The sequence below is a fragment of the Carassius gibelio genome, chromosome B6, assembly GCF_023724105.1.
Source record: "Carassius gibelio isolate Cgi1373 ecotype wild population from Czech Republic chromosome B6, carGib1.2-hapl.c, whole genome shotgun sequence".
In the NCBI taxonomy this organism is placed as follows: Eukaryota; Metazoa; Chordata; class Actinopteri; order Cypriniformes; family Cyprinidae; genus Carassius; species Carassius gibelio.
Window position 1 is genome coordinate 1,399,039 of NC_068401.1, and position 12,999 is coordinate 1,412,037.

At 37.5% G+C, this 12,999-nt stretch overlaps 1 protein-coding gene across 2 annotated transcripts in view; it reads right to left on the reverse strand.

The window, feature by feature from the left end:
• Positions 1 to 12,999, reverse strand: part of LOC127959107 (helicase with zinc finger domain 2) — a 32,048-nt gene that overhangs the window by 17,424 nt on the left and 1,625 nt on the right. Inside the window, exons 2-21 of one of the 2 annotated variants that reach the window (XM_052558103.1) lie at positions 12,455 to 12,864; positions 12,187 to 12,370; positions 11,844 to 11,954; positions 10,982 to 11,102; positions 10,475 to 10,853; positions 9,743 to 10,384; positions 7,978 to 8,767; positions 7,777 to 7,852; positions 4,199 to 7,658; positions 3,977 to 4,065; positions 3,688 to 3,831; positions 3,453 to 3,590; positions 3,171 to 3,315; positions 2,939 to 3,055; positions 2,621 to 2,813; positions 2,346 to 2,480; positions 1,871 to 2,080; positions 978 to 1,131; positions 517 to 684; positions 119 to 216 (exon numbers count right to left, since the gene is read on the reverse strand). In XM_052558103.1, the coding sequence (XP_052414063.1) occupies positions 119 to 216; positions 517 to 684; positions 978 to 1,131; positions 1,871 to 2,080; positions 2,346 to 2,480; positions 2,621 to 2,813; positions 2,939 to 3,055; positions 3,171 to 3,315; positions 3,453 to 3,590; positions 3,688 to 3,831; positions 3,977 to 4,065; positions 4,199 to 7,658; positions 7,777 to 7,852; positions 7,978 to 8,767; positions 9,743 to 10,384; positions 10,475 to 10,853; positions 10,982 to 11,102; positions 11,844 to 11,954; positions 12,187 to 12,370; positions 12,455 to 12,660 (7,560 nt within the window). In that variant the 5' untranslated portion in view covers positions 12,661 to 12,864. Of the gene's footprint in view, positions 1 to 118; positions 217 to 516; positions 685 to 977; positions 1,132 to 1,870; positions 2,081 to 2,345; positions 2,481 to 2,620; positions 2,814 to 2,938; positions 3,078 to 3,170; positions 3,316 to 3,452; positions 3,591 to 3,687; positions 3,832 to 3,976; positions 4,066 to 4,198; positions 7,659 to 7,776; positions 7,853 to 7,977; positions 8,768 to 9,742; positions 10,385 to 10,474; positions 10,854 to 10,981; positions 11,103 to 11,843; positions 11,955 to 12,186; positions 12,371 to 12,454; positions 12,865 to 12,999 lie in introns of those variants that run through there. The other variant, XM_052558104.1, reaches the window with a different exon arrangement.

Below are 12,999 nucleotides of genomic sequence, written 5' to 3' on the forward strand. Positions count from 1 at the left end.
TATAAGTGCACATTTAACACAGCTATAAAGGAAATGCAGCTACAAAAATAAAACTGCATGAAGCCCATCATCTTCTAGCAGTTCTCTTCATTCCCAGACTTCTGTTGGGTTTTTGAACCTGGATGTGCCGGGCCGGATTCACTACACATCCTTTCTCCTTATAATGATCCAGAAGTCTTCTCCACAACACACTGCAGCGCAGCAAGTTCTCATTACCTGACAAAATAGCAGAATTACTTAATGTAGACATATTAAAAGGAAGTTCAGTTTTATTTTAATAGCATTTGACATAGTGAGACAAAAAAAGATAAGAAAAATGATATCATATAATTTTGAAATTATTATAGGACCTGCTAGTAATACTTAAAATACTTAAGAGACAAAAATGTGATGAGTGCATTTGTTCGCATTATTCAAATAACTTTGAGGTGTTATCTATCAAATCATTCACACATTATTGATTCACACAAGCCTAGACTGTTTTTCATCATATTCAGAATAGATGGCATTACTAACCAATGATGCACAGGCCTTCTTGTGCCCTGGTAATGCCCACGTTAACTTGGTGTGGGTCCATGATGAATCCAAGTCGCTTTATAATCCAGGATTGGGTTGGTTGTGTTTCTATATCAGTTTTGGGACAAGAGCGCACAGTTGATATGATGACATATTTCCATTCACTTCCTGTGTGTGGCCAGAGAAACAAGAGAAAAGACCAGAAATAATTAATTCAGAAAAAAATATCTACATGCCATTGTCAAAACATGCAACCAAAAATCTTTTTTTTAATTAGGGTATGTACTCTATATGCCTTAAAAATAAGAAAATAATAAAAAATACTTAATTTTATTATTTTTAGCAAAATAATGGTAATTTTTATGTTCTTTCATGGGCCAAGGTTCAGTGTTAAATGTTTTAGTAACATAATATTTTTATTGTGTCACTTGTAAAATGGCTTGTGTTAAAATTGTTATTACCTTGACTTTTCATGATGGTGTTGTACGTGATGTCACTCATTCCCTTATTGAGCAGGGATTTCTCAATATTTGACACTTGAGCATTATATGGTGTAAGAATGGCAATGTCCTTTTTCTGTATCCCAGCCTCAGTCAAAAGAATAGCGATCCGCACCTGTAGGAAGATTATCACAATTAGAAATAAATTGAAATATAATTTTATAAAATATCCTTAGGGGGCGTTTTGAATTTACAACAATAAAGCCTCTGTGGCAAAAAATTGGGTGTGGCTTCGATATTTAAATTATAAGACTTTTAACGCATCTTCATGTACTCTATTCATGTAAAATGTTAGTAATTTATATAACTTTTTAAAATTAAAAAGGTACTTTTATTATGCCTCCAGTAGTTTGAAATTTGAATGTTACGAAAAGGAGCGCGCATCTGGGAGGAGTCATTATAAACTTAACCGCCAATTTTGTCGAATCACGGCCAATGGCATCGACTGAGGAGAAACTGAAGAAAAGCATAAATCTAACGCTCTCTGCATCATTCGGAGTTATTGGGTAAGTAAACAACAAAATGTACACAGCATTTGTCCATTATTTAAAAACAGCTTGTTTTAAGTTTTGACAGATGTGTAAATATGGACGAAGACATGCCAGGTTATTTTTTTATTTCCTTTGAGTTTCCATATTTTAACCGTTTTGTTAGTCATAGTTGCCGTTTAGAGTCTCAAGATGGCGCCAATTAGCCATAGCTCGCGTTGTTGTGAAAGTACAGATGGAGTCAAATGACGTATGAAGTATTATGTTAAATATCCAAATGACTCATCACCAGGAGCGATCATACAAGCTTAATATAGATAAAGTCTAATTGATATACTCGTAATTTAATCTACTACATTTTCTTACCACTTCTTCTGCCTCCTCCAAATTTCCCTTGGAGTTTTCATTCCCCCGTTCAGTCCGGACCACCAGACTTTTCTCCTTTCCTTCAACATGACCAAAAACTATGCACGTGTGCCTTGAATTAGCAAGGAAAAGACTTGGTTTGGGTGATGTTCCAGTTATTAACTTTCCTTCATAGAACTGCTTTGATGGAAATGCACAAATGTCTTCTTGCTGAAAGAAAAAAGATATGCAATGGAGAAATTTTAATTTGAATTAAGTGAAACTACTGCTTTTTAACTTTTTAGATCATTAAATATCACTAGATAAAAAATACTGTTAATCAATAAAAACAATATATACGTTTAAAATAAAAATTTAACAGCAGTTTAAAGACCACTTCCAAAAACAAATAACAGCACCAGACAGAAATGTTTTAATATAAATTTAGTATTAAAGCTATTTATTTTATTTAAATAGCTATTTATTAATTTATTACCATTCTGTATTGAGTGTCAAGCAAGAGTGCTTTCTCCGTGTAACGTTCAAAAAGAGATTTGCTCATTCCCAATCGCTCCACCACGTCACAGTGGACTACAGGTTGCAGCTGCTTATGATCTCCCAGAAGAACAATCTACAACATCAAATTAGTAAGATATTAATAACCTAAAAGTGGATTTAAATATGTTGCATCTTTGTTCAGTGTAAACATAATGAATTGAAAGTGCTAATATATAAGGGTTTGCCTAAAAAGAACATTGCTTTGGAGCTCACCTGCTCAGGCTTATGAGCCACTAGTGGAATAAACGCTTCGGGTTCAGTTGCCATGGCACATTCATCAATGATGATCTGTTTGAAGTCGAGGGCATCAGCTAAGGCAGGGTGCGAGGCTGCTGTGCAAGTGCACAAGATGACATCATGCCGCAGTAATTCATGTTTTCGAGCCTTTTTGAGGGTTTCACTGAAGCTTTAAAAAAAATATATATAATTTTTTGTTTAAACCTTTCATTTCAATAAAATTGTTTCCAAACTATTTCTAACAAACAATAACAGAATAAAAAAAGAGATTTGTAGTTAATGAGCCATACATACAGTTTTTTTTCTTCATCTGTGAATTTATCTCCTCTTTCAATTTTCTTATCAAAAGCTAATATTTGTGTAGAATATGGGTTGCCATCTTTTCGAATCAGGTGGTGAAGTGCAATGGAACTAATAATACAACAACACACATCTGTTAGTGGAAAGCAAGGTTCAGATTTTATAAACACATTAATATTACATCGTCTGTTAAATAAGTGATAGATGGACAGTATTTGGGAAATACCTGAGCTCTGTGTTGGGTTTTTCGCCACGTTTAGAATTACGTGACAGCTTTAGATTGCAGTCTGGGTAAGGAAATTCCAACATTTCCGTCTGATCGCTGTAGACTCTGAGAGGTCTAAGTTTCTTTTGAAGTTTAAGGAGATGACCTGCAACACATTCATATAAATCATTTTAGGTTGTGATCTTTGGTCAGGTAATCTTCTTTGAAAGTGAATTGCATAATTCTTGCTTCACCAGTGACCAAAATATAAAAACTGATAATTGACTGTACAGAAAAATGTACCTGCCACAACATCAACAGACTTATTTGAGGGGCCACAGTACAGAACAGCTCTATTCTTCTGTGGATTGGTGGTAGGAAGTTGGATGTTCTTGAGCAACCAATACACAATATGGACACCAACAACAGTTTTTCCAGTCCCTGTGAAAACGCACAACAGTAATATAATAGGGAAGTCATGGAAATTACAATAGCCTAAGGCCAAAGAAACCAAAGACGGTCCAGAAATATCTCTCACCTGGTGGTCCTTGGATAAGAGTGAATGGGTTAGTCAATGCTTCTCTTATAGCTTTGCACTGACTGTTGTTTAGATGGGAAAACCCAGAAGGGAGATAACTATCAATCTCAAATCTGGCTGGAATCTGCTTTGAATTGTTGCATCCTTTGAGGAAATACAGTGTTAAACAAAATGAAACTACATTTGAATGGATAATTGTTTAAAATATGGGTAGTAAACCATTAGTTTTGATAGTAGGGTTTGAAATATAGTTATGCAAAACATTATAATAGCTGTCAAACTGTTGCACCTCCTTCATAGTTGATTTTCCTGCCCATGGCGATATTTTTGACAAGGTTGTTGGCTTTGGTTAGACTGTTAATTGCATCCTCTTTGCGTCTGAATGTTAAATAAATCATAACAATAAAGAAGAATATAAATATTGTTTAAAGATGTTAACATAATCTAAAAATACAGTGTACATAAATACAAAATTTTAATAAGCTGTAGTGTCTATAATGTATAGTCTTACACATCTGGCAGAAGCTTTGGAATAAGCTCCAGAGTAAATCTGGTCCTCTCCCAGAATATGGCTTCCGGAATGTTTGTCATAGGCATGTGGTTAATCTGAAAATCAATTTGTAAATTCTTTGGTTCTTTGGATTCAATTACATCAACTTCCGTAATTATGCCATGAGCCACCCACGTGACAGAAGGAATATTCATAAGAGTTGTGCACTGAGAGTTTTCCTGAAAGGGACTACTCTGGTCAATCCTAGTTCGAATGCAGAGGAAACTGTTCTTGAGGTCACATTCAATGGACCACAGAGATTTTTTGTCAAGTGGGAGGAGAAAAAAACCCTGATGCGTCTTTGGAGGAGAGTTTTTCCATTTCAAAGCTGCATCTTCAATAAGAATACTTCCATTTTCAGCAACAGCATTGGAGCCTGACTCCATTTCACATAAAGGTTTCCATATTTTCTGATAGTCCATGTATGTGTTGTATGAGTTCCGTGATGAGTGGGAAGCATATTTTGAAAAACACTTGATTGGATCTTTCACATGCTCCAAACAAATCTCAAATTTCGGATGTACAACAAACAGCTGAATTGCTGGTGTCATTAGTCCTCTTGTCGTGGCTGAACCTAGTTGTACCTCGACCACCTCACCTGGCTTTATTCTCATTGACAGTTCAGCATAATGCTCAGTGTGCATGGGATCAGATTTTCCTGAACTTGTAGCATTTCTTGGTCTTTCATTGAATTGTTTCATTGAGCTAACGTCAAGCTCCTCGATCAGGGGAAACAATCTTTCCCAATTTTCCTCTCTAAGAGCAGCTACTAGGCCTTTCCAGGTCTTTGTAGAGACATAGGCCATGATTGAGTTTGGAGTTTGCTGTTTCACTTCAGCAATGATGTGAGGATTGGAGAATGAATATATCCTTCGCACCCATTTCAAGATCATGCAGTTGTTGGTTTCATCAAACTGTGGTTGATCTGCCAACTGAAGATCCCTGTACATAATGTCTAAGTTTTCTGATATAGAGGTTCTGTTAAGTGGGAAGGATAATCTGAAATTCGTCCCTGATGGACTGAGTTCCACAATGTATGCCACCTTCCTTTCACTTTGGGTTGACAGTTCTATTGCAAAATGTAGAGCATTTGCTTTCCTCTCATATGTTGACTGTTGGTCATTTTTCCTGGAAAATTCCATACAAGACAGGTCAATGTCACGAGCTGTGTACATAACATTTGTCTTGTCAATCACAGAATGAAGAAGACGCTGCACAATGACATCTATATATCGGCGGATTGGAGATGAGGCCCATGTATAGCTGTCAAGATCCAAATCATAGTGGCCAATTCTTGAGACATGTGTTGAGTTTGAACGCAGAATACATGCTTTGTGAAACAGTCCCCTAATTGCGATTACAAAAGGGAGAAGTTGGGGGTGAATCTCATCAGTTGCAATAAAGTCAATTACTTTGTAGATATTTTTCTGCTCTGCTGCTGTCTTCAGGCATCTTAAAACAGATTTTAATATGGGGAAGGTTTCAGAATCAGAAATGCCAGCCTGAGGGTTTGGCATGGCTCTACGGTGGATCAAACCTTGGTTATCCAGTTCATGAGACAGATGATCACACTCATGAACTTTACTTGAGAAGTGAACTGATAGTGGAATCAGGGAGGAATTTTTGTCAAAAAGGTAAGCAAGTTTTTTACTTTGTGGCCTGTCCTGGCATCTCAGTGGAGTTATGCTCCTCGTTGTTTCATCAAACATAAGACGTTCAGCAACCGTGTGGTTAAACATGATCATCATCTCTTCTACCATTAGGTGAGATCGCCTTCTTCCAAGAGTCACATCCTCGTCTGGCATTTTGTAGCACCAGTCGTCCTGTTTTCTGTATCTCCTGTGAACCTCAGCAAAGTTCCATGCTTTCACAAGGCACATTTGAAGCGAGTCAGAATGCTGAAGATTATTTTCAAGGATATCCTCAACTTCATCATAAGAAAATTTCCTCTTGGATTGAATGACAGACTTGCAAATTAATCTTTTCTTTATGCAGTGTTTTTTGGTATCCACTTGTATTATTAAGGAGATGGCTCGTCTGTTTTGGTTAGGAATCAAACTGAAGAAATCAGTACTCAGTTCTTTGGGGAACATGTGTTTAGGCTCCTTTCCACATGGATAGAATGAAGTACACAGCAGTTTTGCATATTTGTCCAGTTCACTGTCTTTAGCAACAAAACTTGCAACATCAGAAATGTGAACTCCTATTTCATAGCACTCACCTAAATCCCGTACACTGATTGCATCATCAAGGTCTTGTGAATCAGCAGGATCAATGGTGAATGTTGGGAGCATACGAAAATCTTTTCGCCCATCTTCAAATAAATTAAGACTTTGAAAGTCACTCATCTGTCTTTCCAAAGATGAAGAAAGTGTTCTCCTCAACTGGAATTCTATGTCAAGAACCTCCAGTCCATCTTCTAAAGTTGTTACTTTTGGAAACTGTCCCACAACAATCCCCAAAGGGTACTTGCAATCATTTCTCCACTTAAGCACTTTGACAATGAAGAGATATTTTCTGTGTGCTTCTTCATTGATTTTGATTAACCTCTCTACTCTACGGTTCTCAGGATTTCTTACAGCAATGTGGTTTGGTTTGTCCATCCAAAATGGTGTGTAGATTTTGGAGATGCATTTGTTGATAGGTATCATCACTTGACTATCGTGTCTTTCAAGGGTGCAGACAAATTCTTTGACAGTATCTGCACTTTCAAGGATGTTGATCACTCTTCCAATGGGAGGATTTGATATCTCACTCAGAATCTCCACTGTTACCTTGTCTCCAGGGAATGCCTGTCCGATATTCTTTCTACCCTTGATATCAATTCTCTGAGTGGGCTCGTCAAGTGGTCTTGCATAGCCACGGTCATAAAACTCTTTGATCAGCTCACAGTGTTTGTGTATTTTAGAGTTAGTCAGCAATTGCTCTTCATCATCTTCTGTAATTTGGTTGTTCATACTACTGACACCCTGCTTATGTTGAAAAACTGGAAACAAGCCTTCCTCTGTCAATGCAACATTGATGTCTTTGCTCTCATTAAGAAGCTCTTGAAGTATTGGGTCTTCTGTGTCTGGTATTTCAGATGTAGTTGATTCACTATCACTGATCTCTTCATCCTCACTTCTGCAGAGCTCAGACATCTCAAGAAGATCTTGTTTCAGAGAATCCAAGGTAAAATCATGGGCACTTCCCTTGTTGATGCAATCCTCTATGTATGATCTCCATAGTCTCCAGCATGTACCAAACTGATGACAGCAAAGTGCAGCTGCATCTCCAACAACAAATATTTGAGACTGGGCTCTTGTCATAACTGTGTTCAGGACTCGTATGTCATTGAAAAACTCAAGACAGGTCCGGTCATTCTCCAATAAGCTGTCCTTGGTGTGCACAGTGGAAATCACTATTACTCTGAACTGTTTTCCTGAAAAATATGGGAAAAGGCACTATCTTTAAAACACATGCATTGATACTAGTGTGTTTAAACCTAATCATGGCATAGTATTACATTTGAGTAATGCAAATTGAATAATCATCTTTACCTTGCACATTTTCAGCATTCTCCACAGTGAAACGGGGCAGTCTAAGCTGACGGAGTCTTTGCCTAATTTCCAACACCTGAAACACAAAAGAAGCAGAAGCATCTGGTATAAACACATTTACTGTTCATGTATCTTACACAAAAGCAGGATGCTATTAATAAAATCATAATATAAATTGGCAGCTAGCGATAGGTTTGATACCTGTCTGCCTTGAGAAAGGACACAGACTGATTCTGGATCTTTATCACCCCATTCTTGAGGCCAATTCTCCATTATTCCTTGCACAATGTCAATAATGCTTAAAATCTGTTCCACATTGAACCAGGACATACTTGTTGGGTCCAAAAAGCATTCTCCTCTTACATGATGGAACTGCAAGGCATGTTGTTGTGGATGCGGAGGCACACTTCCTCTAGCTTTGATCACATCACTCTTTCCTACATAAAAATGTGTTGATACAAAATCCACAATGTCCTTTGTGGAACGGAAGTTTTCATTGAAAATGATTCGGCTTTGTTTGGCGCCATCACTGTTTTCAGCTTGGTAGTAATAGAAGAGGCGATTGAGCAGAGTATGTTCTGAGCATTTGTCTTGTCTCACAGAGAAGAGCTTGGGTCCCATCTGCATGTGATCTCCTGCTAAAACAACACGTGTATTTTTACCTGCTAAGCCCAGGGCCATAAGAGCCTCACACTCCAACATCTGAGAAGCTTCATCAATCAGAATGTGGCTGAAGTAGTTTTCAGGGAGGTTCATGTCATGGAAGAAACGAGCCACGGCAGTTGTTGTTATGATGATTCTTGCAGAATCTAAAACAGCTTTATCAGGAAACTCAAACTGATTGCTATCTCTGGATAAATGGCAGTACTGTAGAGTGATGGTATCAGTAGCTCTTGGATTGCTTTCCTTTGCCTTGATTCTTAGTGGTTTGGCTTCATGATAAAGAGTTGCATATTCATGAAAATGACCTTTTACATAAAGATCAGCAGAACTGTATCAAGAAAAAAAGAGAAATAACTGTAGCTTACAATGACTGCATTTAACGATTATATTTTCTGACAGTTTCAAAATGACACTGGCTTCAAGGTATGCATTTTTATGAGTTTATGTATTCCGCGGAAACCAATTCCAAGACTTTGCCCTTAATTGCACCATGCTTTACTGTTTAAACTAGAGAAACGGAATAAAAACCAATAATGCAATTTCCCTGATGAAATTACCAGTATGTATTTTAGATGTTGGTGTGCCAGTGTCGTCACAACAGTCTACTCTGTTAAGCCAGGACAAACAACCATTAAGCATTAACCATGTGTCTGTTTCGGAGTGTATAAGCTGTACAGTTCCACGCTCACTTCATGACAGAAGAAGGCACTGGTGCAGTCACTTTTTTAAAATCCATTCCATAAAAAAATACTCCATTGTTTTTGGTCATACAGATTAAAGTAATACATCTTCTGAAACTGTACGGATTCTGCATTTATTTGTGTACATTTAGAATAACAATAAAACATTGCGCTTTTGTATAATAATTAAAACTAACAGGATGTTCTCCCGTTTGGTCTCTGTGAACTTGAGCGCACTACTTTAAATATCTGTGTATACTTGCATTAAACACATGATAAATATATCTATACAGAGTGAAATCTCTTCTTTTAAATGAACGAAATCTATCCAGTTAGTTAATGATTTTCTTGTGTTGTTTGATTAACATTAATGATTAATGTTACGGATTACTACACTATTCTTTGTTCTTGCGCTTCGGATGTGTGCGCTGCATGCAAACAGGGCAATTTTTTTTTCCTTCCTGTGCTTAAATAGATTCAAAATCGCATTAAAATGTGAATGCAGGAATCATTTAGTGGAACCAAAAAGCACGTATCTTATCGAATACCCGGTAATTGGATATTTGGAAAAGGTTCTCAATACCCAACCATAAAAGTGCCACTGCATTGTGATGATGTCTTACCTGTTTGTGTGTGTGCAAATCAGGATTTTGTTCTGTGGTTGCTGCACAAGAGCTTGGGTCATCTTTGCAAGGGTTAGAGTTTTCCCTGTTCCAAAAGGTCCATAAATCAACAAAGGTGGGATGCTGCATCTGTTGTCGGTTACACCAAGAACAAAGTTCATTGCTGCTTGCTGCCTCTCATTTAACTCTCCTGAATCTGACTGGGAAGAAATACAGAACTTGCTGTTTTTCAGATCGGGCAAAACTTTGTCTAAGTTGGGGAGATCATCAACGGCCTTGTGCATCTCACAGAACCAGAGGCGATTTAGCTGGAACTGGACTTCCATCTCACACTGCTGTCCATTCTGCAGGTTCAAATCAGTGCAGCACTTTCTGGAAAGCTGCAATATTATTTGTGTCTCACTGGCAGCATCCTTCAAAAATTCAGCCTCATAAATAGACCCAATATTATCATTGTTTTTCACGACACGAACAAGAGATCTGATAGCATGTCTTTTCACTAAGAAACCTTGAGGAGCATCAGGGGTGAGTGTGTGAGACAGAGGCACAGCAGCAAGAAGTGTCCCGGGATAAGCACATTTCATTCCAAACCTTTCATCTGACAGGCTATTTTGCAAATGCGCAGTCCCTCGTAGATTTAGCCTAAACAGAAAGAGTACAGAATGTATTTGGCATTTGTTATGAATTTAACTGTCAAATCCCAAAACATACTTACACATTATACATACATACTTTTTCAGCAGTGTACTTTCCTCTCTTTCCTCTCGATATAAAAAATTGTGCATCCTGTGTTTGTAGTTGTCACGGTTAATCACACTGTTCATCTCATCTATCTTGATGAGCTTGTATCTGTTTATCAGCTCTCTCTCTGCCTCTTCTCTTTCAAAGAAAGGAATGATTTTCATGCTTTCCTCATTCCAGGGCTCAAGATTCCCGTCAGACTCTTGTTTTTCTTTGGGAACGTCAGATGTTGGACATCCCTTGCACTCATCCTCTCCAACTCTGACCTTGATTTTTTGTCGTAGTACAGGTCTCGTGTTGAAGTCAAACACTACCCACTGCTCATACTTGCCTGGTTGGTCAGATTTGAAGGACACTGGGATTTCATAATCTAAGACAATAATTCAGGTCGGAAATAATTAGTAAACAAGGGACTTCAATTAATTAATTAATGAATCAATTAGTAATACTAAAAACATGCCATACAGTTTTTTACTTGGTTTTGTAAGAAATATTCACCTGTTTGGTTGTTTTTAAACCAATCGCTACTGGAATATGTCCGTTCCTCATTGGGGTCTTTGCCGAGGCTGAATTTTGCCCCCAGTTCCCGTTTCAATAAAGCAATAATCTCTAGAGGTTCCTGGAGGGATTTAAGTCATTTTGGATCAGTGTCATTGCAGACGCTATCCTACACTACTTTCTCACACTTACAGCAGTCTAAACATGTTTAGAAAAACAACATGGGTACTCGACAGATTACAGACCTCAAAAACTGGATCGCACCATATACACAACATATCCAAGTGGGAATAAAAAGTTGTGGACCCTTTATATTAGGTGGCTTTAACTACTATGTACTTACATCTAAAATAAGTACAATGTACTTATTGTGTACATATTATATTGTAAAACACTTGCTGCTATTAAGGTGGCCTACATGTAAGGTTAGGGACAGGTTGGGTGGTATGGGTAGGTTTAAGGGTGGGTTAAGATGTAAGGGATTGGTCAACAGTGTAATTATAAATGTAATTAAAGATGCAATTGCATGTAGGTATTTTTACAAAGTGCATGCAAGTACATAGTAGTTAAGGCCACCTAATAAAAAGTGGGACTGACAATTTTAATGAGAGCTTGTTAAATTCAGCAAATATGCTTTGAGTATCTTACTTGTGGACATAAGGATAAGGAGTTCCTTAAGGTTTGTTATTAAAAGGAGCTGAACCCCATAATTCTTACATTAAGAGCAAATGTAGTGCTATCATTAGTAAGTGGTATTACTCTATTGTAGCAAGCCTGGTCAAATGTTACAATGACTGTCTTTTTTTACCCATTAATTTGGAATGTAAAGACAAACGTTTTACATGTCATGTAATGTACAGACCTTGGATTTAATGGTAAAATTCCATGTACACTGTATTCCCTTTTTCCTTACATACACACTGTCTATATCTGGGTCACAGCTGATAGAAACATCAGGAAGGGTGTCGCTGACCTGCAGGAATATGGATTCAATCACTGTTTATGATATTGTAAAAAGCTATGTAAAAATGTACAATAAAAAAATTGCATGGATCAAAAAAAAGTTTTTCTTAGCATAACACAAGGTTCAAATTAAATGCATGTACATTAACAATGGAAAAGGGTCAAAGAGAGGTCAGAGATACACCGGTCAACGTGTCATATCATGACATTATACATTGTTCATTACTGAATGCCCCACTTACAATAATTGTCTTGTCATTGCAGTGTCTGTATTCCTCCAAAAGTTTGTCCTGATAGGACAGTAAACCCATCTCGGCAGCATCTCTGGCTCTTTTTCTTGAAGTCTTGATTCTCTTTCGCCATTCACAAAGTTCTTCTTGACTGTGTGCCTCTGGGCAGTCATCACCATACTCGCATATCAGGAACCTATGAGAGAATGTTTTACAGGAAGCTTAAACTTACTTGGATACAAGCAAACATCTAATGGCACGTCACACTTCATATAAATACCTTTGACAAAGTTTCAGGTCCTTGTATGTTGGTGGTGGATCTCTGTACTTCCAAGACTGAGAGGTTCCTGTATCTTCAAAGATCAGTCTCCTGTGATTCACAGTGAAACAGTGGTTCTTCAGTTCCTCATCTGTTGGGAAGTGGATGTGGCAGAATGTGCAGTCGAACTGTCCTCCTTGTAGTGTCCTTTGGTTTTGTTTTATCATTTTCACAGGCCTGGCAAGGGGGCAACAGCCCTCCACAATGAATTATCACCTTTCCTCTGGATCAGTAAGATGTCTTCTGAGCAGTTATGGATGATCTCCTTATAGCAATATGAAATCTCATTGTGGTTTTACAGTGCTTTTTATAACTGACACACAGCTTGTGTGAATCTAGTAATGCTTTAAGATTTTATGCGAGAGCCTTGACTGTGAAAAGAAAACGTTTGCAATTAGAATGAGATTTCACAACTGCCATTTTCAACTTATTTTTGTTCCCTTGATATTTTGCTATGGGTATTTATCATGTGGTTTTTCAAAATGGTTTGTGTGATAAATATAAAT